We start from the raw sequence: 27,024 nt of genomic DNA, 5'->3' as shown, positions 1-27,024 counted from the left end.
AAACAAGCAATTCAGACATCTGTCTGACACACCTGGAGCAGGTCTGGAAGTTGGGATGACCTTGTCACAGGTTTCCCAATTCCAGGGCACATCCCAGAGACCACAAACTTTTGAAAGACAGACAAGTGAAAGAAAAAGGGAAAGGAAAAAAAGAAATGAAAGAGGGTCCATGAAACCCAATACAAGTATGATTAACAATAGCCAGATAAACAGCTAACTACAAGGATACTTTCACAGGAGGAAACAAGGTGACCGTGCTCTCTGAACCGTGCTCATCTGCGTGGATGAGACGATGGTGTAGGGAAGAGGGGTTTAGATTTATTAGGAACTGGGGACACTTTTGGGGTAGGGGGAGCCTATACAGGAATGATGGGCTCCACCTAAATCAAGGTGGATCCAGACTGCTGGCATTAAACATTAAAAAGGTCGTAGAGCAGTTTTTAAACTAAGAGGTGGGGGAAAGCCGATTGGTGCGGGGGAGCACCTGGATCGGACGGAGACTTCTCTTACACGAGGCTCCATAGATAGGGATTCCCTAGAAGTTAGTCAGATAGGGAACGTGGGAAATAATATATGGGCAAGATCAGATGTGAAACAATCGTGCATAAAAAAATCCAACGCGTCTGTGAAAGGCGGACATATAAATAGTGGTAGTTTTCTAACATGCTTTTACACTAATGCTAGGAGTCTGTCTAATAAGATGGGTGAACTGGAGTACCTCATATCAAAGGAGGAAGTTGACATAATAGGCATCTCAGAAACATGGTGGAATGAGGACAATCAGTGGGACACTATCATACCGGGATATAAATTATATCGGAAAGACAGAACAGGTCGTGCGGGTGGCGGAGTGGTACTATATGTGAAGGATAATATAGAATCAAATGAAGTAAAAATCCTAAAGGAATCAAAATGTTCCATAGAATCATTATGGATAACAATTCATTCCTCTAATATGAATATGGCATTAGGAATATATTACCGACCACCTAACCAGGACAGTGATAGTGATGCTGAAATGATAAGGGAGATTAGAGAGGCTATCAAAATAAAAAACACAGTAATAATAGGAGATTTCAATTATCCCCATATTGATTGGGTGCATGTCACCTCAGGACGGGATTCAGAGATTAAATTTCTTGATGCCTTAAATGACTGCTTCTTGGAGCAGCTAGTACAGGAACCCACAAGGGGAGAGTCGATTCTCGATCTAGTCTTGACTGGAACGCAGGATCTGGTCCAAGAGGTAACTGTTACTGGACCGCTTGGAAATAGTGACCACAATATAATAACTTCTAATATTCCTGGGTTGGGAAGAACACCGCAGCGGTCAAACACTCTGGCATTTAATTTCAAAAAGGGGAATTACACTAAAATGAGGAAGCTAGTTAAACAGAAACTAAAAGGTAGAGTAATTAAACTAAAATCCCTGGAAGCTGCATGGAAACTGTTTAAAGACACCATACTAGAGGCCCAACTAAAATGTATACCCCAAATAAAACAACACAGTAAGAGACCTAACAAAGAACCACCATGGCTAAACAGCCATGTTAAAAAGGCAGTGAGAGAGAAAAGGGCAGCTTTTAAAAAGTGGAAGTCAAATCCTAGTGAGGAAAATAGAAAGGAACATAAACACTCCCAAATTAAGTGTCATAATGTAGTAAGAAAAGCCAAAAAAGAGTTTGAGGAACAGCTAACCAAAAATTCAAAAAACAATAGTAAAATGTTTTTTAAATACATTAGAAGCAGGAAGCCTGCTAAAAAAGCAGTGGGGCCCTTGGATGATAAAGATATAAAAGGAGCGATCAAGGAAGACAGTGCCATTGCGGAGCGATTAAATGATTTCTTTGCTTCAGTCTTCACGGCTGAGGATGTTACAGAGGTTCCTAAATCTGAGCCAGCCTTTTTAGGTGACAAATCTGAGGAACTCACTCAGATTGAAGTGACATTAGAGGAGGTTTTGGAATTAATTGATAAGCTGAATAGTAACAAGTCTCCAGGACCAGACGGCATTCACCCAAGGGTTCTGAAAGAACTCAAATGTGAAATTGCGGAGTTATTAACAGTGGTTTGTAACCTATCCTTTAAATCCACTTTGGTACCAAATGACTGGAAGACGGCCAATATAACGCCAATATTTAAAAAAGGCTCTAGAGGAGATCCTGGCAATTATAGACCGATAAGTTTCACATCAGTACCAGGCAAATTAGTCGAAACACTAGTAAAGAGTAAAATTGCAAGGCACATAGAAGAGCACGAATTGTTGGGCAAAAGTCAGCATGGTTTCTGCAGAGGGAAGTCGTGTCTAACTAATCTATTAGAATTCTTTGAAGGGGTTAATAAACATGCGGACAAGGGGCATCCAGTGGACATAATATACCTAGATTTCCAGAAAGCCTTTGACACGGTCCCACACCAAAGGCTTTTATGTAAATTAGGTGGTCATGGGATAGGAGGAAAGGTCCTTTCATGGATCGGGAATTGGTTAAAAGACAGAAAACAAAGGGTGGGAATAAATGGTAAATTTTCACAATGGAGGAGGGTAACTAGTGGTGTTCCCCAGGGGTCAGTCCTGGGACCGATCCTGTTCAACTTGTTCATCAACGATCTAGAAAATGAGGTAAGCAGTGAGGTGGCAAAGTTTGCAGATGACACCAAGTTGTTCAGGACAGTCAAAACCAAAAGGGATTGTGAAGAACTACAAAAAGATCTCAGCAAACTGAGTGATTGGGCAGCAAAATGGCAAATGAAATTTAATGTGGGTAAGTGTAAGGTAATGCATGTTGGAAAAAATAACCCAAATTACACGTACTACATGATGGGGTCAAATTTAGCTACGACAGATCAGGAAAGGGATCTTGGAGTTATAGTGGATAGTTCTCTGAAGACACCCACGCAGTGTGCAGCGGCAGTTAGTAAGGCAAATAGGATGTTAGGAATTATTAAAAAAGGGATCGATAATAAGACAAAAGATATCATACTTCCCCTATATAAAACTATGGTACGCCCACATCTCGAGTACTGCGTGCAGATGTGGTCTCCTCACCTCAAAAAAGATATATTGGCATTAGAAAAGGTTCAGAAAAGGGCGACTAAGATGATTAGGGGCTTGGAAAGGGTCCCATATGGGGAGAGGCTAGAGAGACTGGGACTTTTCAGTTTGGAAAAAAGGCGATTGAGGGGCGATATGATAGAGGTATATAAAATCATGAATGATGTGGAGAAAGTGAATATAGAAAAATTATTTACCTTTTCCCATAATACAAGAACTAGGGGACACCAAATGAAATTGATGGGTAGTAGGTTCAAAACTAATAAAAGGAAATTTTTCTTCACACAGCGCACAGTCAACCTGTGGAACTCCTTGCCCGAGGAGGCTGTGAAGGCCAGGACTCTATTAGGGTTTAAAAAAGAGCTTGATAAATTTTTGCAGGTTAGGTCCATAAATGGCTATTAGCCAGGGATAAAGTATGGTGCCCTAGCCTTCATAACAAGGGCAGGAGATGGATGGCAGGAGATAAATCACTTGATCATTGTCTTCTGTTCTCCTTCTCTGGGGCACCTGGCATTGGCCACCGTCGGCAGATGGGATGCTGGGCTCGATGGACCTTTGGTCTGACCCAGTATGGCCATTCTTATGTTCTTATGAACAACATCCGTGCCCCTGAGATGGAACCAAAAGGATGAATATGGCAGCACCACCTTTTATACTCTTGGCTTGGAGCACAAGTGACAGACATAATGTTGCAGGCATGGCTGCACTTATTGGTACCTGCTAGGGAAAATGCTCCCACAACAGTACACAAGTGGGCATACATTTCAAGTACTCAAGCAAAAGCTTTCTACTGTTATAATAAATGAGGTTTTATAGATTGATATGCAATACTCTATATTTTACCTGATACATTTTTTCTTACTGAATGTAAGCACTGAATAAAATGGATGTTTCAAACATGCAATTACTAACAGGAAAACAAACATCAGTCTTTACAAACAGGAATCCATTTTATGCACAGAAAGCTGAATACCAATATCTCAGAATTACACATCAATCACTACAACTGCAGCAGTATAGAAAATTTGATCATTTTCTATTTGAAAGATGAAATGCATGTTGCCTTTTTCAAAAATTACATTTTGCCTATATCCTAGCACCAAGACACACTATGGTGAAGAGTGCGATAAAGTAATTAGATGAAATAGATGGACTGGTGAGGGCATACTTAATTATTAAATTGTATGGCCAGGGTTTCTTTCAAATACAGTTCAGTCAACATATTTATCAATATACAATATCATATAATCTCTTTTCGAAGGTGGCAAGCTTCAAAAGGTGTTCTTGTGGCCAAGAGGACTGCTCCCTTCCCTTAAAAATCAATCCCATCATCATATCAGCTTTTATTTAGCTGGTATCTGCTCCATAACCAAGATCTCCAAGGTAACCATGCTTGAATGGTTAGAATTTACTATGGGTAAAGCAACACACACTGAACACATTCCTGACTCACTTCCTGAATCAGTTTGCAGTAAGATCAGTATGTCACTCTAACCTTTCAGTTATGAGTGCAATTTACAAATAGGGGAGACACAGCTACACTAAAGCAGAACATTTAAGTACAAATCAAAAACACCTCATTTTGGGTACTGCCAGTTTCATGGAAACAGCACGTATTTAATATTAATTTAAAGACTATCAAAATAACCTATTAGGTGATGAGCTTTCGTAGGAGAGACTCACTTCTTCAGATCATACCCATACCAGAAAAGACTCAATATTTAAGCCACAGGGAACCACACATAGTAATCAAGGTTGACAAATCAGAAAAATATAATCAAGGTGAGCAAATCAGACAGCAGAGGGGCAGAAGGGTGGGGGGCAGGGGAGAGTTAAGAATTAGATAAAGCCAAGTATGCAAAAGAGACCCTATAATGAGCTAGAAAATTCCCATCCTGGTTTAAACCACATGTTAATACTGAGTCTGTTCTGCTATGGCTATGATCTGAAGAAGTGGGTCTGTCCCACAAAAGCTCATCACCTAATAAATTATTTTGTTAGTCTTTTAGGTGCTACTGGACTGCTTTTTTGTTTGGATAGTATGTAAACTAGCATGGCTATCTCTCTGTTACTATTCAACATGCAAGGCACTACATTTAGCAGTCTGGAATGGAGATCCATCAACCACATGAAAAAACTCACCCAGATTCAGACAGACAACATCTTTCTCTCCAAATGCAAAAAAATGGACATTGTACCCAAGAGACTGAAAGTGAAAAACCCATTAACAATCAACATACTACACCAACTACAGTGAGCATCTATGCCACGTGAGCTCTAAGAAACTGAGGAACCACTTGATCAAAATCCTTTACAATAAACAAAAGATGATTAAAAATGAACTCTGAACTTGAAATTCTCATCAACAATCAGGCATCCATGCAAGACCCCACAGAACGAGGCTTTACTTATACTAGAGAAGAAATTTATAAAACACACTTCCACTTCCTACAAAAAAAGAGAGACAATGAATTTTCTAAATTACTTCATACCTCAGGAAACTACAACTACAACAACAGCTCAACTAACAATATTGTAAACCTTTCCAGCTACCACTCAGCCCAGCAGAAGAGTCAATCTTATCCCGGGGTCTTTCCTTCTGCCCCACTTCCTCCAAAAAATTAATACGATTCTGTGGTGACCCTGAAGCCTTCTTTCGACGCCTTTGTCTAAAGGAATTCTTCCAACACACCTATGAACAACAGTATGACTCTCTCGACCCCAGCCCCCACCAACACCAGAAGATGAAGAACTCTACGGGGACTCCCGCTGACGGTCGTAGTGAAAGTCCAGATTGCAATACACAATGCTTCCGCAACCGTGCTCAGACTGACTTTATACACAAACAACACGAAATGAGACACAATCTCAACTATGCTGAACACTATGCTATCCAGAGTCTCAAAAATAACCCAGACATTATAATCAAACCAGCTAACAAACACAGTGCTGTTGTCATCATAAATAAGTCAGACTGCGAACAGGAGGCAGCCAGACAACTCTCCAATACCAAATTTTACAGACCTTTCTCCTCTGATCCCACTTTGGAATTCCAAAAGAAATTACAACTACTACTTAAGGAACTCCCTGCTGCTACACGGGAACCTATTCACTCAGACACACCATCTGAGCCCCAACCCCGACTATTCCATTTACTTTTCAAAATCCACAAACCTGGAAGCCCCGGCTGCCCTTTCATTTCGGGTATTGGCACCCTTACCGCTGCACTATCCAGTTATGTGGACTCTCTCCTCAAACCCTATGCCACCAACACTCCCGGCTATCTCCGAGATACCACTCACCTTCCTGAGGAAATTGCAAAACATAGGAAAACTTCCTGACAACACCATCCTTGCCACCACAGATGTAGAGGCTCTCTACACTAATATTCCACTTGAAGATGGATTACGAGCGATCAGGAATATCATCCCTGATGCTACCATAGACAAATCTGGTGCCTGACCTCTGTAACTTTGTTCTCACCCACAATTATTTCCAATTTGGGGACAATTTATACCTCCAGATTAGTGGAACTGCAATGGGCACCCACATGGCCCCACAATATGCTAATATATTTATGGCTGATCTGGAACAACTATTCCTCAGCTCTCATGCCCTATTACCGCATCTCTACTTACGATACATCGATGATTTCTTTATGATTTGGACCCACGGTATAGAGACTCTAAAAGAATTCCACAGAGACTTTAACAATCTGCACCCCAACATCAACTTATGCCTCGACTACTCCACACAAGAGATATACTTCCTGGACACTACAGTACAAATCAAGGATAGCCTGATCAGTATCACACTCTACCGGAAACCCACTGATCCCTATACTTACCTACATGCTTCTAGCTAACATCCTGCACACACAAGACGACCCATTGTTTACAGTTAAGCCCTTAGGTACAATCGCATTTGCGCTGATCCTACTGACAGAGACCAAAAACTACAAGATCTCTACAAAATATTCATAAACCCGAGTTACCCACCAGGAAAAATAAAAAAAAACAAATCAACAAGGTCAGACGAATACCCAGAGACCAGCTAGGCCAAGATAGGCCCAAAAAAGCCAATAACAGAACACCACTGGTCATTACCTACAGCCCCCAACTCAAACCACCACAACACATTATTGAAGACCTATAACCTATCCTTAATTAGGATGCCACACTCTACAAGTCCCTAGGTGATAGGCCTGTTCTTTCCTACAGACAACCTCTCAACCTTATGAGGATTCTCACCAACAACCACAGACTATACCACAATACCACCAAACCTGGAACTTTTCCTTACAACAAGCGCCGTTGCCAGCTTTGTCCACATATCTAGTCTGGAAATACCACCACTAGACCCAACCGGGTTACTCACAGAACCACAGGCACATTCTCATGTTCCTCTACCAACATCATATATACCAGCCTGTGCCAACAAAATGCCCACATACTTTGTATATAGGACCAACGGGAAACACGTTTCAACAAAGAATGAGTGGACACAAAGCAGACATCAGAAAGGTCTTAACCCACAAGCCTGTCAGCCACCACTTTAATGGAGTGGACCAGTCTGTTAACGACCTGAAAGTCTGTGTTTTACTGAAAAGGAACTTTAAGAATTGCCGGCAGAGAGAGTGCTCGGCTCTCTTTTATATTCAAATTCGACACATTAACATGTGGTTTGAACAGGGACGCCAACTATGTGAGTCATGATATGGACTCTTTTACATACTTTGTTTTATCTGACTCGACTCCCCCCCCCACGACCTCTGCTTTCTGATTTGCCCCCCTTGATTACAATTTTTCCCATTTGTCAACCTTGATAACTATTTTTCGTTCTCTGTGCCTTAAATATTGAGTCTGTTCTGGTATGGCTATGGTCTGAAGAAGTGGGTCTGTCCCACAAAAGCTCACCACCTAATTGGTAGGTAAGGTCCCATGGGAAGCAAAACTGAGGGGAAAAAAGGCTGAGGAGAGTTCACAGTTTGTCAAAGGGACATTATTAAGGGCCCAAAAGCAAGCCATCCCGCTGCGTAGGAAAGATAGAAAATATGGCAAAAGACCGCCTTGGCTTAACCAGGAGATCTTGCACGATCTCAAAATAAAAAAGGAATTGTATCAAAAATGGAAACAAGGACAAATTACAATGAATGAATATAGGCAAACACCACAAGAATGCAGGAGCAAGATTAGAAAGGCTAGGGCACAAAATGAGCTCAAACTAGCTACAGGCATAAAGGGAAACAAGAAGGCTTTTTATAAGTATAGTATAAACAAGAGGAAGACCAGGGACAGGGAAGGGCCATTGCTCAGTGAGGAGGGAGAAACAGTAACAGGGAACTGGGAAATGGCAGAGATGCTTAATGACTTCTTTGTTCCGGTCTTCACTGAGAAGTCTGATGAAGTAATGCCCAACATAGTGAATGCTAGTGGGAAAGTGGTAGGGTTAGAAGATAAGATAAAAAAAGAACAAGTTAAAAATCACTTAGAAAAATTAGATGTCTGCAAGTCACCAGTGCCTGACGAAATGCGTCCTAGAATACTCAAGGAGCTGACAGAGGAGCTATCTGAGCCTTTATCTATCATCTTTGGAAAATTATGGGAGACAGGAAAGATTCCAGAAGACTGAAAAAGGGAAAATGCAGTGCCCATCTATAAAAAGGGAATAAGTATAACCCAGGAAACTACAGGCCAGTCAGCTTTCCTGTGCCAGGAAAGATAATGGAGCAGGTAATTAAAGAAATCATCTGCAAGCACTTGAAGGTGGTAAGGAACAGCCTGCATGGATTTGTAAAGAACAAATCACGTGAAACCAATCTGATAGTTTTCTTTGATAGGATAATGAGACTTGTGGATAGGGGAGAAGCAGTAGATGTGGTATACATAGATTTTAGTAAAGCATTTGACAGGGTCTAACATGTTATTCTTATCAAAAAACTAGGCAAGTACAATTTAGATGAAACTACTATAAGGTGAGTGCATAACTGGCTGGATAACCGTACTCAGAGAGTAGTTCTTAATGGTTCTCAATCCTGCTGGAAAAGTATAACAAAGTGGGGTTCCACAGGGGTCTGTGTTAGGCCCGGTTCTGTTCAATATCTTCATCAATGATTTAGGTATTGGCATAGAAAGCACGCTTATTAAGTTTGCAGATGATAGCAAGCTAGGAGGGGTTGCAACTGCTTTTGAGGATAGGGTCATAATTCAAAATGACCCGGATAATTTGGAGAAATGGTCTGAGGTAAACAGGATGATGTTTAATAAGGAAAAATGCAAAGTGCTCCACTTGGGAAGGAACAATCAGTTTCACACATACAGAATGGGGAGAGACTGTCTAGGAATGACTACAGCAGAAAGGGATCTACGGGTTATAGTGGACCACAAGCTAAATATGAGTCAACAGTGTGATGCTGTTGCAAAAAAAGCAAACATGATTCTGGGATGCATTAACAGGTATGTTGTGAACAAGACAAGAGAAGTCATTCTTCCGCTCTACTCTGTGCTGGTTAGGTCTCAGCTGGAGTATTGTGTCCAGTTCTGGGCACCGCAGTTCAAGAAAGATGTAGAGAAATTAGAGAGGGTTCAGAAAAGAGCAACAAGAATGATTAAAGGTCTAGAGAATGTGGCCTATGAAGAAAGGCTGAAGGAATTGGGCTTGTTTAGTTTGGAAAAGAGAAGAGTGCGGGGAGACATGATAGTGGTTTTCAGGTATCTAAAACGGTGTCATAAGGAGGAAGAAGAAAACTTGTTCTTTTTGGCTTCTGAGGATAGAACAAGAGGCTATGGACTTAAACTGCAGCAATGGAAGTTTAGGTCGGACATTAGGAAAAAGTTCCTAACTGTCAGGGTGGTCAAACAGTGGAATAAATTACCAAGGGAGGTTGTGGAATCTCCATCACTGGAGATATTTAAGAACAGGTTAGATAGATGTCTATCAGGGATGGTTTAGACAGTACTTGGTCCACCATTGGGGCAGGTGTCTGAAGTCAATGGCCTCTCGAGGTCCCTTCCAGTCCTAGTATTCTATGATTCTATGAACTGACTACAGAAAGGATTTGTGTCCCATCCTAATAAATGGCTGTATTCTAGAGACTTTTAAGATAGTAGTTTATTCCATCTTTGCTGCAAGCCTGCACCAAGGACTTTGTAATTGCTGTATGTAACTTTATTCCTTTAATAATCTCATTCTTAACCTATTTGTTCTTTTATTAATGAACTTTAGGTCCTAGATTCTAAAGGATTGGCACAGTGTGGTATAAAGATGAGATATAAACTGACCTGTCAATATAGCTAGCCCCTTCGGATTGGGAGAATTTGTTAAGATTTGGTGAAACTGGTTCTCTCTCATTTGCAGAAAAAGATACTGTTTGTGACATAGGAGAAGCTGGCGTGTCTGTGGGGATTGCTTGTGTGACTTCTTTCTAGCCAGTGTGGCAGAGAAGTATGCTTTGTGACCGATTTGGTGTGCCTGATAGGATGATGACTCCCAGTCTTGGGCTGTTAAGTAGCCCTGCCTTTAAGCAGCTCGCCCCAACCTGACCCTCTCAGCAATGCCCCAGAATATCTGATACACAGCTTCTCAAATTGTTTTTAGATTTTGTCCTCATCCTCTTGTAGTTTCTGCAAATGAAATTAAACCAGATTTCCACTGAGACTGTAACAGTAGCATCTGTTTATATTCTGTCAAGTGCCTCGCAAGCCTCTTTCAACTGCTTCTGCAAGGACTTGTCGACACAGAAACACCCAGGATAATTAAAATAAATTAACCTGAGGTGCAATATGAAAGCACATTAGTTAAAGTGCACTAAACCTCTCTGGGGACACACTTACTGAGAAGTAGTGTGGTCTTTGTTCACTGTAGCTGAAAGAGGATAAAGTTCTTATGCAAGACACTTACCTGTTCTGTGATTAATGCTCTTGGAGATGCAGGTGTAGATTTATATTCCACTAAGGTGTGCAACAAGTTAGTGTACCAACAGCCAGAGAAACTCATTCCCACAGCTGTATCCATCAGGGTAGCATACATGCGCTACACCTTGTTGTAGTAATACCTCACAAGTTCATCTAAGAGCAGTACAGCCCTGACACAACACAGTTCCTTCTCACCAGAAATGTCAATGCACTCTGATGAAAGGACACTATACATTCAAATATCAATGAACAAACTACAGAACATGTAAGTAACCATTTTTTTCTTCTTCAGATAGTTGCAGATGCGTATTAAGTGACTGCCAAGCACTGCCACTTGAAGGTGGATTCAGTGTCTAAACATGGACTGCAGTATTGCTACATCAGAGTTCCAATGAGCTCTGGAAATGGCAGCAATCACGTTACATCAAGTGAGTATATGCATGGAGGACCAAATATCTGTCCAACAAAATATCCAGTATAGGAACTCCTTTCATCAAAGGAACAGAAGCAGCCTGAACCCTCCTGAATAGGGTGGACCATCCACCCAGTTTTTCCCCAGTCAGTCCCTCATTTAAGCTGTCTCAAAGGGCTCTGAAAGGACTCCAAAAGTCAAGCTGACTTTAAGAAAATGGGCTAATTGTCCCATATTTTGTGGGGATCCTGTTCCCTGCCACCTGGTGTCTCAGAGGCAGCCCCCACTGCCTGTGAGCTCTGCCACTGGGCAGCTTCTTCAGTTCCTGGCAGCCCCCTGCTGGGAGGTCGTGGAGTCGCCATCCTCCACTCACCCTCATCAGAAGGCTGCAGAGACCCCATCCCTGGTGCCTCACTGTGGGGAAGCTGCTCCCATTGCAGAGTAGCCCTGACACGGAACAGCAGCCTCACATCCCTGGAGGCCAGAGACCCATATTTGCCATAGGGCAATGTGATCATCTGATTAATGGAACACGCTACACCACAAGCAGCTGTACTACTGTACGCAGTAATTCATCTAGAAACGGTGCTGATTAGTAACAGAGAGATAGCCATGCTAGTCTATATACTATCAAAACAAAAAAGCAGTCCAGTACCTCTTTAAAGACTAACAAAATAATTTATGAGGTGATGAGCTTTCGTGGAAAGACCCATTTCTTCAGATCATAGCCATATCAGAAAAAACTCAATATTTAAGGCATGGAAAACCAAAAATAGTAATCAAGGTTAACAAATCAGAAAAGTTATTATCAAGGAAAGCAAATCAGAGAGCAGAGGGGCAGAAGTGTGGGGGAGTCAAAAATTAGATTAAGCAAAGTATGCAAAAGAGCCCCTATAATGAGCTAGAAAATTGTCACCCCGGTTCAAACCACATGTAATGTGTCGAATTTGAATATTAAAGAGAGTTCAGCAGCCTCCATATCAAACAGCTGTGAAAATTCCTTTTCAGTAAAACACAGACTTTCAGGTCATTAACAGAATGGCCCACTCCATTAAAGTGCTGGCTGACAGGTTTGTGATTCATGAGTGTTTTTATGTCTGTTTTGTGCCAATTAATTCTTTGTCTAAGAGAGCCTGAAGTCTGTCCAATATACAAAGCATGTGGGCATTGTTTGCACAGGATGGCATATATCATGTTAGTTGAGGAACATGAGAGTGTACCTGTGATTCTGTGAATAACCTGGTCCAGTGATGGCATCTCCAGAATAGATGTGGACAAAGTTGGCAACAGGCCTTGTTGCAAGGAAAAGTTCCAGGATTGGTATTCCTGTGGTCTTCAGAGAGACAAACATTTTGGACATACACTAGACTGTGGCTGTTGGCGAGAATCCTCATAAGGCTGGGAGGTTGTCTGTAGGAGAGAACAGGCCTGTCACCTGGGCCTTTCCATTCTTTCTTTGGCAAAGTGATTGTCCAGTGTGTCCAATATACATAACAAAGGGACATTGCTGGCATATCTAATATTAGTGAAGGTACAGGAATGAGTCCCTGATTGTGTAAGTGACCAGGGGAGATCCAGTGATGCCATCTCTAGAGCAATATGTGGACAGAAGTGGCAACAGGGTTTGTTGCAGGAAAAAGTTCCAGGGTTAGTATTTCTGTGGTATGGCATGTGATTCCTAGTTAGAATTTTCCTGAGGTTAGAATGTTGCCTGTAGGAGAGCACAGGCCTCTGACCTAGAGCTTTTGAGAGTGTAGCATCATGTTCTAGTATAGGTTTGGAATGAGACGCAGTTGATTAAAAGAATGATTGTACTTGACTTGATAAGAAACCTAATTTTGAGAGGACCCCCAGACCAGCCTGCCACTGAGGTAAGGAAGATGCAAGGATCCAATGATAATCCAAGAGAGAATACCAAGTATGGACTGCAGTGACTCCCTTCCTCCACCATGACAAACTTGAAGAATCTTCTGTGGCTGCACACCACTACGTAAAATCAGTCATCTCAAAGATGGAGGTTAGCAAGCTAATCATTGAAATCTAAGGAAAGAAGAATCAATACAACAGTGAGCATCTCACTTGTTGATGGATCTGTTGAGAGCATGAAGATGCAAAAATAGCTCTCAATCCTCCACTGGACTGTAGTATCGGGTGTCCTTGAAACTGTAGGAGAACTTTCTCCATGTCCTAGGAGCTACAGAGGGACCCAAACCTCTTGAAATGGAACTCATGAATCCTTTAGAAGGCACAAAGAGTGGAGGAAGGATAGAAACGAATAATTGCAAATATCCCAGTCCCACAATATTTCAGACTCACTTATCTGAAGTTATTGCCTTTCAACCACTGAGGAAGTGAGATCAGCTATCTACATAGAGAGGGAAAGATAGCTTGCTGCTGGTTGCCCCACTTTCCTTGAAAAAGGAGTCAAAAGGGCTGTTTACCTACAATAGGCAAGGGGCTTGACTGGAATTTGATGTTATATGATGGAAACATCCCCCCATATGCTTTATGGAAAATGGTTTGTGAATATAAATATGAATAACTCTCAGAACCTATCATTTTCAATGGCATAATCTACTGGATCTTTAAATCTTATTTTTGTGCAAGTATCATTTTTGAAGTTGAAGTATTATAAACATATTTGTGTCCAAAATGTTTGTCTCTACAAAGACCTCAACAGTAGGTGCAGCTATCTTATAGTGAGAGTATGGCTTGTGAGGGGATAGCAGTACATAGCCAACAAAGGGGCTTAATGGCTGTAAATCCACAGCTGAAAAACACTGCTGTTTACTTTCAAACCAGTGAGTAGGCAATGGCTCATTGCCTAAAAAAGGATAGGGACATGTGATTTCACTCATATGACAGTCTCCATCTTGGAGCATACTTGTTACACAAAGGCTATGTCTATATTACAGTGTTTTTCAGGAATAACCTATTTCAAAGTTCTAATGATGAAATAAATTATTTCTGAAAATAGCATTCACACTGCAAGAGTGTTTTGAAATTGAGCATTCACACTAGAGAGACCAATTTCAAAATAGAAGCGATGATGGGATGCCTCCCTGAATGCCAATTAAGTCATAATTACCTCTGCTTAGTAGACACTGGCTATGTCTGTCTACACTAGCCCCCCCTTTCAAAAGGGGGGGGTGCTAATGGCACTTCAAAAGTGCCACTTTCAATCACACGTGACTCGTCTACACAGGGTCCCTTTCGAAAGGGCCCCACACACTTTGAAATCCCCTTATTCCTATAGCCACCTGTGGGTAGGGGGAATCTTAAATGCAAGTGGTATGGGCATCTGGATCTGTGGGAACATAGAAGCACCCCAAAAGTCCCTGGGCAGACACTGTAGCATGCAGCATGGCATCAGAGGCCAGCATATGCTGAACCAGAACCATCTGTTCTTACTACAAGAGTGGCTCCACTCTCTTACAACAAAAGCCACAAAACTTCCCTCAACTTTGCTTATTGTTTTTCCCCTCCTATGTTCTCCATCTTTGTTTTCTGAGCTTGTATAAACATTTCTTTTCCCTCATCCCATCACACCTTATTTTTTATAAAGAAATTTTAAGCTTACCAGAGTCACTGACAAATTCATAACCCTTCCGAGTTGATCAACATAGTAGACGTTATCCTGGTACCAAGAATCAAGGTGTAGGTAATTATACATGCCAAAGGCACGCATGTGGTCCAGAGTATACTGTTCATCTCGAAGTTTCACTTCTGCCACAGCTGAAAAATAAAACCAGGAAGAGTACTTTAACAACTAGAAAATGTAATTAAACATAATTCCTACCATCCTCGGTCTCCTTAAGCCAGTCCACATGTAAAAAAACTTCAGAACTCTTAAGCTTTCAGTATGCATTTGGAAAGCAAGTCATTAAACTGCAAGGATCAAAAGGCTAAATAACCATGAACATCTCTAGTTCAAGTGTACCTGGTAAACCTCAGCCTAATGGAGAAGACTTACTAGTTATAAATAACTGGTTGGGGCTGAAGTAGCCTCCCCCCACTCCCATCAGCTGCAGGCAGGGGGCTGTTCTAACCCCACAGGGCTGCTGCAGGCAGGGGCATTCCAGCCTTGCCAGAGTAGCTCCAATCTCCAGGAGCCCCAGAGGGGGAGGCAACCGCTGGGGAGGCCACCCAGATGCGTCCCCAGCCTTCCCCCTCTCATGTAATTGGTTAACTAATTAAACCGGATTTTACATCCCTAACTATGACCTCATTAATTCATCATATCCTGGAAAATGGTGTAATAGGGTTAAAGAATTTACTGGGACAGACAGAGCACTTTGGGGTCTGGGCAGGAAGGGGATAGGATTGGGGCGTTTACCTACCTGGTGCTCCACTCCCAGGGGTGCATGTGGCCCCACACTCCCCACTACTATGAAAGCGGTAAGGAAAAGCCTCAAGGGAAGTATGTTGCTGCACCACCATTCCCCCCGCACACTACAGGGGAAGAGAAACAGCACCACGCAGAGCCATTCCTCCTCAGCCTGCCAGGGTGTTCCCAGATAAGGGGCACCTGGAGTACAGAGGCTCAAGTGCAGTGCAATACAATCATGTGACCACCACTACTAATACCTTAGCTCATTGTCCCCTCCCCCTTAACCATAACACTGTGTAACTTCAGCAGATGAAGCACATAGGCATCAAGTGACAATTGGGAAAAACTCACTCCAAATCCATTCATCAAGAAGGAAAAAAACAAGTCTACTCTACCACCATCACCATTACAAAAATCACACCCAGCAGGGTTATTCCACCCATAAACCTGGATTTTATAATCCAGACATTGGGAGAAATCACCAGGATTGAAAGTCAGTACCCCCTGAACTGGAACTGACCACATTAGCCCTCATGCCATTACTTGATGGCATACAGCCCCAACATTGTGACTGAAGCAGGAGTCTTGAGAACATCCATCCTAGCAAATAAATATCAAACTATTCATAGCTACTGGAAATTACCAACACCTCGTTCTGAGAAACACATTACCACTCACCTTGAAAAACAGTCATACATTCAATCCTCTAAAACAAATACAAGTCAGCAAAAATCCTCAATCCTCAAGGCATCTCATGCTTTTTTCAAGCTAATTTAGTTGGTTCACTTTTCTGCATAAAATGCTTTAATCCCGCCAATTCTAGAAAAAACTGATAAAATGGCAATCACCAAGAGCACATCACCGCATGACATCAGGTTTCAGACCAGAGAATAGTCCACACTGAGAAAATTAGCGTAAAAATCCAATTGTGTTCTTAGGTGAATCCTTCATAAAATGACTATGAAAGCATGCTTCTTCACCGCTGTTGACATTTGCAGCTTAATAGCAACCCCATAGCAATCCATATCACGTGGTTTTACAGAACTGCACAATGGATTTCAGCTTCACTGCAGTGAACAAGAAGTTTTTGTCCTATTCTAGAGGATTCTCCTGAAGTATCAAAAAGAAAAATGTGTCTGCAATGACTGGGATCAGTAAGTCTCAAAATTAAAATGATCTAAAAATAAGAAAATGTTTTACAGTAGTTAGCACTTAGAGAAATTGAAGTCAACTATTGTCAAATGGCATTCCAGAAGTGTTTGAAATGAGGTTTTAATCAAACAGACATTATCCTGACCTAATAAGGTTAAAAACCTGGATGGCTTTAGTGAGAAATGATGACTGAAAGAGGTCCTGATAACAGCCTTCAAATATGTTAAAGTCCATTACAAAAAGGACAGCGACCAGTTGCTCTCCACGTTCACTGAGGACAGGATAAGAGGTAATGTACAGCAAGGAAGATGTAGTTTAGGAATGCTTTCTAATTATAATAAAGGTTAAGCACTAGAGTAAGCTTCCAGGGTAAGCTCTGGAATCTGAGTCATTGGCATTTTCAAAAGCAGGTTAGACCAACAATGGACAGAGATCATCTAAGTATACTCAGTTCAACCTAAACGCACAAGGGTGGGTTCAATCACCTCTCTGAATTCCTTCCAGATCTACTTGGCTATACTCCCCAAAATCAGAAGACCAAAGAACACGGTAAATATACTGAAATTAATTAAAAACTAACAGAAAAGATAGTGAAAGACAATTATTTCAGTGGAATCAAGTTGACAATATCTGCGCTATATACACATACAGTAACAAAACTGAACTTTCTAGCTTAGGAGGATTCACATGGTATTTTTACACAGAAAGCAATAGCTATTGTCTTGCCTGATAACAAGCTTTGCAAATACAACTGTGTTGCTCCTGGTAGTAATTTAATTAAAACACATATTGATGCTCAACATAGTTTAAGTTAGATACGTTTTCTTTTGTTGTGTGTGAAAAATTCCTGGTGCCAACATATAGTTTGATTAATTGGTTTTGGGGAGATTAATATGGAAGATATGTCAAAAAGGAATTACCCAGCTTTGGCTGTTTCACAGTCATTAATACAGCTTGCACTCCTGCTAAATCCTAATCCTGGAACGTTGGCAGAGCTATCCTGTCCATAGAATGGTTCAGACTGGCCACCCCAGTCACTGCAGCAGCCACCTCAACCATCCTACGGACAGAATCTGTGGGGCCCAGAGTGGCACAGGAGATTACCTGGGGGTCAGGCCCCCCACACTCACTGCAGTGGCAGGAGCCAGAGCAACCTGGCACCATGGTCTACGCTGTGGTCCATCTCCCAACCTGTCACACTTCGCTTCACCACAGTGGCAGGAAGTAAAGCACTCTAGCCCCAGGGAGCTCTGCTGCCTGCTGCCATGGTGAAGCAGAGTGCAACAGTCTAGGAGGTGGAATGGAGCAGGCTGCTGGGTTGCTCCAGCTCCCGCCACCTCGGTTTGAGTATGTGGGGGGGGGGGGGGGGAATCATGACCCCTGCTGCTGCCCACACCAGGCCTACCCAAACCCCTCTCCACATCTTGTGGCGGAGGGGTGGGGCAGGCTGAGTTTCTTCTGTGAAAACAAAGATGGGGTTTGCATTGTCAGGGTAAGATTCTGTCTTCACTGGTAATTAAATGACAAAACTTATGTTATTCAGAGATGTTGAAGGACCCTGTTGCCAACCAGGCTCGGGTTCCCCAGAGACGAGGCTGCACCCAGAAGGCAAGTGCTATATTTGGTTTACTGAAAGCGCGTGACATCCGCAGCGGGAGCCCTGGAGACGCCGCAGCCACCCATGGGGGAAGACCCGACGCGCCAGAGCTTCGCTCGGGGAGAGGCTCTGTAACAGGCCTCCTAACACTAGCTGATAAGCTGAGCTCATTAACATAAGATGGCCTAAAATTGCCTATGCATGCCTTATCACTATCTCTAGTGGCCTACTGCCAGTGTAGCCTTGGAGTCTTGGCAAGCACGGCTTGTTTCGCAGGTGTTGTGGGGCAAGATGAGTTTTGCAGCTTTTCACGTTACACAGACCGGTTCTGGTATCTCTTGTTTATTGCCAGCATGCTTCTGTTCACAGAGGGGTAGGACTGCTCTCCTGAGACCGTTACAAAGTCTTCTTGCACCCTACAGACCCCATCTCTAAAAACAAAAGTTTAACCATAAGTGCCCATGTGAATAGCACACTGTTGGCAGAAACTCTCTGCTACCAACAAAATGAGCACCACTTACTGGGGTGGAACTATCAGAGGGGTAGTCATGTTTGTCTGCAGCCGCAAAAACAACGAGACGTCCTGTGGCACTTATATACTAACAGATTTATTGGCAAAAAGTTTTGGTGGGCATAGACCCACTTCATCAGATGCATGGTCCCTCCTGCTGCCCTGCCAACAGGTGAATCAATTAAATATAGTTTCATTATTTCAGCAGTGGCAGGAGAGGAAGCAGCACCAGCACCCAAGGACACAACTGACTCCTTAAAGAGCTGCAGGCTTTAGTGCACTGTTTTAAATGTGTTGTAATTCATCTGCAGTTTGTATATAGTTTTCCAGCACTTAAAACTTATTTCTAAACCAAGTTGCATCAAACCTACCCTGCTGAGGACGCATCGTAAGTACAAAGCTCCATATAAAAATGAGGTAAAGACCATCCTTTGTAACATAAGCACCTCTATAAATACAAGCGCCATATGTTTGGCTGCTGCTTTAGTCACACACAGAATCCAATATTTTTTTTCTGTGGAATGTACAGAAAGGCACATTGGATTCACAATCGTGCAGCATGTTAGTGCCTAAATAGGGAAATATGAACAGTACAATAGATACAATTAACGTTTTGCTTAAAAGGGGGGTCTCTGCATAGAGTTGTAAGCTCTGTGAGGGAGGGAACCATTTCTTTTTGTCTGCCTTCAAAGCACTTAACACAACGGAAGCTTGCTCCTTATTAGACTCTTTGGGCACTACTGGGATACAGATATCAAGTTATATTTATACTGATGGATCTCTCCATGGCACTGATCACATTGGTCATCTATATTCAGACAAGGCAGGGATGAACAGAACACTCAGATGACTATTTATTCCTTTCAGACTGAACTCACAATCTACTTCTATAACCTTCACTTGTGAAGTCCTAAAAGGCTCAGTCCTTTCCTTCTATTCTAACACCTATATAATGCAGAAGGTTTCAAGGGTTGTCATAACCGGGGGTGGTAGTGGGGAATAAGCTCCAACTATCTATAAAATGCTCCCATGGCGTGCATCTCCAATAACCTCTAACAACCGAAGTCCAGCTCCTGGCCTTCACATGTGGCTTAGTTTCTAAGCCAGGTGAAACTGTTTGCACTGACAGGAAAAGGGGCGAAGGCGGGTGACTGGCGCCTGAAAACCAGTTGCTTTGGGCAGATGGGGCTCGTCAGCCTGGGAAGGCCGCCCACCTAGGAGAAGGTAACTCTGATTTAAAACCTCTGCTGCCTTGCAGCGACACCTAGTCATGGGAAAGGATTCAGGAGTAAACCCCGAAGAAAAATACGGAGATGGAGCCCCTAAGGCAGTTTGAGGTTGTGCTCAATCTCACTCTGGCAGCTCCTGCGACGACATTGGTGCCAAGCTGTACTGGCTTTTGCCTTTCCCTTGGATTACATCAGTGGCGTGGAGAGGGGGAACCTGCTGCTGGGCATCAGCTAGTTCTTCAAACTGACTTGCCCAGGCCTGCGCCCTGGAGAGGACACTCTGGCATCGCTTTCTGAGCGGTGACAACACGGGAAGCAGCAGTTACTGGTATTAAGCCACTGCACTCGATTGGCGTAGAGTGAGGCGCCAGGGGCTGCTTCCGACGGTGGGAGAGGTCTTCGGATCTCATTGGGCAGCTACTGCCCACCTCAAGCTGAGCAGCCCCCAGCCCAGCCAAGCAGGTGCCACCTCGCCACGGTCCACTTGCTCCACTGGGTGTGTGGGGCTAAGGGAATCACCCACAGGTGGATCGTTAACTTTATGCCAGGCAAAACAAGCAAGCAACAAAATACTCCAGACTTCAGGCTGGGCACATGGAATGTAAGGACCATGACTCCGGGCCTTACAGAAGACCTACAGAGCATTAGTAACCCCCAGAAAACAGCAATCATTAACAACGAGCTGAGAAGACTGTGGATGGACATCGTGGCCCTCCAGGAAAAAAGGCTATCGTCCTCTGGATGTCTCAGAGAGAAGGACTTTTCCTTTTTCTGGCATGGGAAGCCTCCAGAAGAGAACAGGGAATACGGTGTTGGCTTTGCAATCAGAAACAGCCTAGCTGGCTCAGTCATACCACCAAACGTGGGAACTGAGAGAATGCTGAAAATCCAGCTTCAAACACCAGTGGGCATGGTCAACATCTTCAGCGTCTGTGCGCCTACTTTAACTTCTGCCCAAGAAGTTAAGGACAAGTTCTGTGATGAACTTAGCATTGCCATCAGTGAGATACCTTCCCATGAGCTGCTATTCATCCTTGGCGATTTCAACGCCAGAGTTGGCAGCGACCACCACAGCTGGCCATCCTGTCTGGGACAGTTTGGAACAGGGAAGATGAATGAAAACCAACAGCGTCTCCTTGAACTCTGCTCCCAACATGACCTCTGCGTAACCAATACCTTCTTCAATGTCAAACCCCAGCACAAAGTTTCGTGGTGACACCCAAGATCAAAACATTAACACCAGCTTCACCTCGTCCTCACCAAACACAGCCGTTTAGGTAATGTCAGGGTGACACAGCTACCACAGCGCAGACTGTGACACTGACCATTTGCTCGTGTGTAGTAAGGCACACATCCAGCCGCGTAGATTCTTTCGCTCCAAAAAGGAAGGGAGGCCGCGCATTGACACTGGCAAGACTTGTGACCCTTCAAAAGTATGCAAGTTTGTCCAAGCACTTGAAGAGACCCGGCCTTGCCCGGACAACACTGATATCAGCAAGAGATGGGAACAACTACGGGACGTTATCTATAATACTGCGATATCCACCTTTGGGAAGACAGTCAAGTCTGCTGATTGGTTTGAAGCTCACACTGAAGTGCTGACGCCCCTGATTGAGAAGAAAAGACAGGCACTGGCTGCATACAGGTCCTCTCCCAGTGAGGTGAACCTGCAGGCACTCCAGTCTGCTCGGAGTCAAGTGCAGCAGGGTGCTCGGCAGTGTGCCAACGATTACTGGCTCCAACTCTGCTCCAAGATTCAGCAGGCCGCAGACACTGGTAACATGCGAGGAATGTACGATGGGATCAAGCAGGCCATCGGTCCATCACAAAGAAAGACTGCCCCACTTAAGTCAGCCACAGGCGAGGTCTTGAAGGACAGAACCAAGCAGATGGAATGCTGGGTGGAACACTACTCACAGTTGTACGCCAGAGAGACCGTAGTTACAGAGAGAGCCCTGAATGCCATCGAGCCTCTGCCCACCATGACTGAACTCGATGCTGAGCCCACCTTGGAGGAACTCAGCGATGCGCTAAAAGCACTCTCTTCTGGAAAAGCCCCAGGGAAAGATGGTATTCCCTCAGAAATCCTCAAATGCGCCAATGGTACCCTAATTTCAGAATTGCATGGAATACTTTGCCAATGCTGGAGAGAAGGCAGCGTACTGCAAGATATGAGGGATGCTAACATCGTTACTGTCTACAAGAAGAAGGGTGACAAAAGCGATTGTAACAACTATCGCGGCATCTCCCTTCTCAGTACCATGGGGAAGCTATTTGCACGTGTTGTTCTGAAGAGGCTCAATGTTCTTGCGGAGAGAGTCTACCCTGAGTCTCAGTGTGGGTTCAGAGCTGAACGGTCCACCATAGACATGGTTCTCTCTGTTAGGCAACTACAAGAAAAGTGCAGGGAGCAGAACAAACCTCTGTATATTGCCTTCATCAACCTGACCAAGGCATTTGACCTCATCAGCAGAAAAGGTCTGTTCACAATTCTGGCTAAGATCGGCTGTCCCCCAACTCTGCTCAGCATTATTAGGGCCTTCCATGAAGGGGACCGTCGTATACGACAGATCCACATCCGAACCCTTTGAGATTCTCAGCGGAGTGAAGCGGGGGGGTGTGCTGGCTCCAACACTGTTGGGCATCTTCTTTGCAGTTTTACTCAAATAAGCCTTCGGAACTGCTACAGAAGGCATCTCTCTCCATACAAGAACAGACGGCAACCTCTTCAAACTGTCGAGGCTTAGAGCGAAGACCAGGGTGCTTACGAAGCATCTAAGGGAGCTCCTTTTTGCTGACGATGCAGCTATTGCTGCTCACACTCAGCAGGAACTGCAGTCATTCATAACTCACTTTGTGGATGCATGTATGGAATTTGGCCTCACAATCAGCTTAAAGACGACCCAGGTGATGGGCCAAAACATGGGTAACGAGCCATCTACCAACATGCTAGACTATGAACTGGAAGTCGCCCATGAGTTCGTGTACCTAGGCTCGACGATCTCGGACAACTTGTCACTTGATAGCGAGATCAACAAATGCATTGGAAAAGCCGTCACAACGTTCTCCAGGCTGATGAAGAGAGTATGGGCTAACAATAAGCTCACTGTACACACCAAGGTCTCCACATTTTGCTAACATCAAATTCTAACATTAATTTCTACTATGTTGATGCTTATGAGCCATCAGAACCCAGATTATCAATATTTAGGCTTGGAAAGATTAGATTTTTATTGGTAAGTGGCAACTACACTACACACAAATTCACAAACATTTCCACCGATAATTAAAATTTGCAGCTATGCAAAGAAAAAAATGATTCTTGATAACAGATTTAAGAATATTTGTATATTTTCACATGATGTTGACAATTTGTGCTTTAACATTTTTACAACTTTAAGCTTTTTTTTTTTTTTTTTAAATTTAAAAACATTCACTGTTTGTAAATTGTCTGATCTCCTGTCAGTGTTTCCTGTAAGCTGAGTACTTGGGTGGCCTCCCAGGAGAGATTCAGGTGCCCCCAGCTGATTAGCAGAAGGCCCACAGCAGACAGCAGGTATTTCTATTGATGCTGCACATCCACACATGCCTCAGTGCGCACAAAATTTATTCTACCCATAGATGGAAAAATTTAGAGGGAACACTGCTTCCCACCATGACATCCCACATCTGTGAAAATTTAAATAGATACAAATTTTGAAAAATACTTAAAACCCATAATCTTGGACAAGTGAACATTTAAAATACACAAAAATGTTTACAATGATATATGAACCAAAACTATACAGAGATTTGAATTCTGCCAATCCCATCAATACTTCACTAAAACTAAAAAGCACCATAAATTTTATTTATTTTATTTTATTTATATTTTAAATAAACCCCCATACCCGCATTACTTTCCTCTATCATAGTATTTTGTCAATCAGTTGCCATTGGTCTTTTTGGACTTCCGTCACTTTCAAATTACAAGTAGTTAAATTAGACATATAATTCTGGATATGAAAAGCTCTTTAAATAACTGGCCAGCAGTCTGCGCCTCATACAAAAAGAATTTGATTTGGCCATACAATTCACACATTCACAGTTAGATTACTGCAAAGCATCATGCTTAGCAATAAAGCCACCAATTCTGAAAAAAAATTTCATTTATATCTAAAATCAGCAACATGCTTGTCCATTAATATTGCGTGCTTTGAATATTCTGCTCTCTGAACTGGTTCCCTCTAGAATACAGCATTACATTCAACATTTTAGTCTCAACATTCAAAGCACACCGTGCAACCCTCCCTTTATGCAACTGTAACCTACAAAGCTACGCTTTCAAACAAGGGTGAGACTCATGAGACTCAAGGACAGTTTTTGCAGCACAGGAAAGTATAGTATATAGGTCTGGAACAACTAATTACTCACAAGATACTGGATGCTTTGGATATGTGCTTCAGTGAAAAAACTAATTTATTTAATTTCCCTCCTGAAATATTCTCAGAAAAAACTGAACACCTGAAACTGCTTTATGTAAATCATCTATGAATTGCAGTCAGACATTGTATGCAACTGAGTTTAAAACAGGTCTCAAGTGTGGGACTGAAGGGTTCATGTTGTACTTTCTTTTAGAAGTCCAAATTAATGATTATATTAAATAACTGAAATAAGAATCTGGTAAATTACTCCTGGGAGAATACTGCAGCAATGCGCATGTGCAGAATTCAAGTCCCCATTTTGCACATTTTTCCCTTCTCGGGAAAATGCATTCTGCCAAAGAGGTGCTGCACTTTTAACTTTCACCCACCAGGGGCTGCTGTGAAACCAGAACAGAGGAGCAGCCATCCCACTGACCATTATCCAATAAGGAGAGAAATTGTGTTCTTCATAGCCACCTGCCTGTAAGGCCAGGTGAGGAGACATGGGATATAAGGGGCAGGCAGGGAGAAGAGACAGACCAGAGTACATGAGGCTGCTAGGGGTCACATAGAATGATGTTCAGAAAGGCTAGTGGGGGGAAGAGGCCGCACTGAACGGAAGTGTGGATCCATGGGAATAGAGTAGAAGTGCCTGATAAACTAGAAGAAGCTAAGCATCAGGCAGGGTTTGAAAGGGGAAGGCTCACTCACTAATTTTTTTTCCCTCAAAAAACACTTGTCCCATACTTCTCTCAACAAGACTCCTGGTTCATGCCCAAGCTCATTCCCAACAATTCCCTCCCTCTCCCTCACCTTCGTTACCCCTAACTCCACCAGGCCTTTGCACGACTTCTAAAGAGTGCAGGAAATACATTTGTGTATTGTAATTTAAAATGAATTACTCAAAGTTCTGTATTACAATGCCTAATAAATCTATAAATAAAATTTAAAAAGCTTTCCTGAATATTTTTGTTGTCTGTATTGTTACCGACATACTTACTGACAAACATGTTGAAATAAATTGCCAAAATGATTCAAACTGGCTTGATTATATTGTGGTGTTTTCACTAATACGCATAATTTTTATTTCTTGAGACAGAGAGGGAGAGTGATCATCTGTCCCATTTTAGTTAGGACTGTCCCATTTTTTTAGCTCCCTAGACAGCATCCTGACTTATTTTAAAAAAAAATGCTAATTATCCTATATGCTGCAAGCAGGGAGCTGAATTTTAAAAGAGACAGTGCTTTAAGCAGCAGGGACTGTCTGTCTGAAGAGCTAGCTGAAGAGACTGGAAGAGGTGGGTGGGCTCTTTAAACAGATTGTTTAAACAGGCTGCTGTCAGCAATCCCCAGTGCAATGGGGGGGGCAGGATGGAGGAGGGACAAGGGGTCAAGCTGCATGGCTGCTCATGCACTCTGCTCACATTGCCTGAGAAAGAGAGGAGGCTGTGTCTCTCACATGCCCTGCCACCCCTCCCCTGCTGGCAGGTAATAACATTGGGATAGGGAATGCAGGGCCCTATGGTGGGGAATGAGAAGCAACCACTTGAGGTAAAGGGGAACAGCTGCTGGGAGATTGCACTTAGCTAGGTACCCCACAGGTAGCCACAAACAAGCAAATCTCTGAAGTAAAAGGCAGCTTGACGCAGGCCAGGGGTTTGACAGGGGATCATGTGTTTGGAATTCCTTGAAAGATGGGGGACAGGCTCAGTAGTGAGCAGAGGCAGGAAAAAGGGGAGAAGGAAAGTGAATCAGAAGCAGGCTGGTAGGGCTGGATGAACTCTTCTACGAGATTGTTTGGTGTCCTCTAGGATTGGGTGAGCACAAAAATTGTGTATTCAGAATATGAGAGGGGGGTGCTCTAGGCTGGGCCAGAAAGCTGGGGTGAGAGATGGGGTGAGGGTACTCCAGCTATGAGTGTATGCTCTGAGTTAGAGCCTGAGATGAAAGGTTTGGGGGTGCAACAGGAGGGGTCTAGGCTGGGATCCAGGGGTTTGGAGTATGGGCGGGGCCTCAGTCTGGCTCACTGACAGATGAGGGGCAAAGGGGGCAAACGCCCAGGACTCCAACAATTTAAAAGGGCCTGGGAGCTCCAGACCTTTTATACAGCTCAAGAAGGTGGAAACCCCTCCTCCATTCTCTCAAAAGCCAGACCCACAACCCCTTACCCTTAGAGCGGAGGGGGAAAAAGATGAGGTGATGGGAGAAATAGGGTGGACGCAGGGAGCTTGGCTGTCCCACTTTGCATCAGTGTTAATGGTCTAGAAGGGAAAGAATTATTTTTACTACCTAATTCTCTGGCAGTTTTGCAGCTATCTGAAAACTGATGAATTTTTTTTCAAAAAGTATTCCGACACTTTACTAACTGATGCATGCTAAATTAAAAACTGGAAGAACTTTACCATAGCTCCTATTTATTTGT

The 27,024-nt window shown here is 43.1% G+C and overlaps 1 protein-coding gene across 2 annotated transcripts in view; it reads right to left on the bottom strand.

The window, feature by feature from the left end:
- NUDCD1 (NudC domain containing 1) overlaps positions 1–27,024 on the bottom strand; it is a 180,356-nt gene that overhangs the window by 135,398 nt on the left and 17,934 nt on the right. For both annotated transcript variants that reach the window (XM_074986748.1, XM_074986749.1), the window contains exon 2: positions 14,961–15,115. In XM_074986748.1, the coding sequence (XP_074842849.1) occupies positions 14,961–15,115 (155 nt within the window). The remainder of the gene's footprint in view (positions 1–14,960; positions 15,116–27,024) is intronic.

Source organism: Carettochelys insculpta, chromosome 2 (genome assembly GCF_033958435.1).
Source record: "Carettochelys insculpta isolate YL-2023 chromosome 2, ASM3395843v1, whole genome shotgun sequence".
Lineage (NCBI taxonomy): Eukaryota > Metazoa > Chordata > Testudines > Carettochelyidae > Carettochelys > Carettochelys insculpta.
This window is presented reverse-complemented; position numbering and strand designations above follow the sequence as displayed.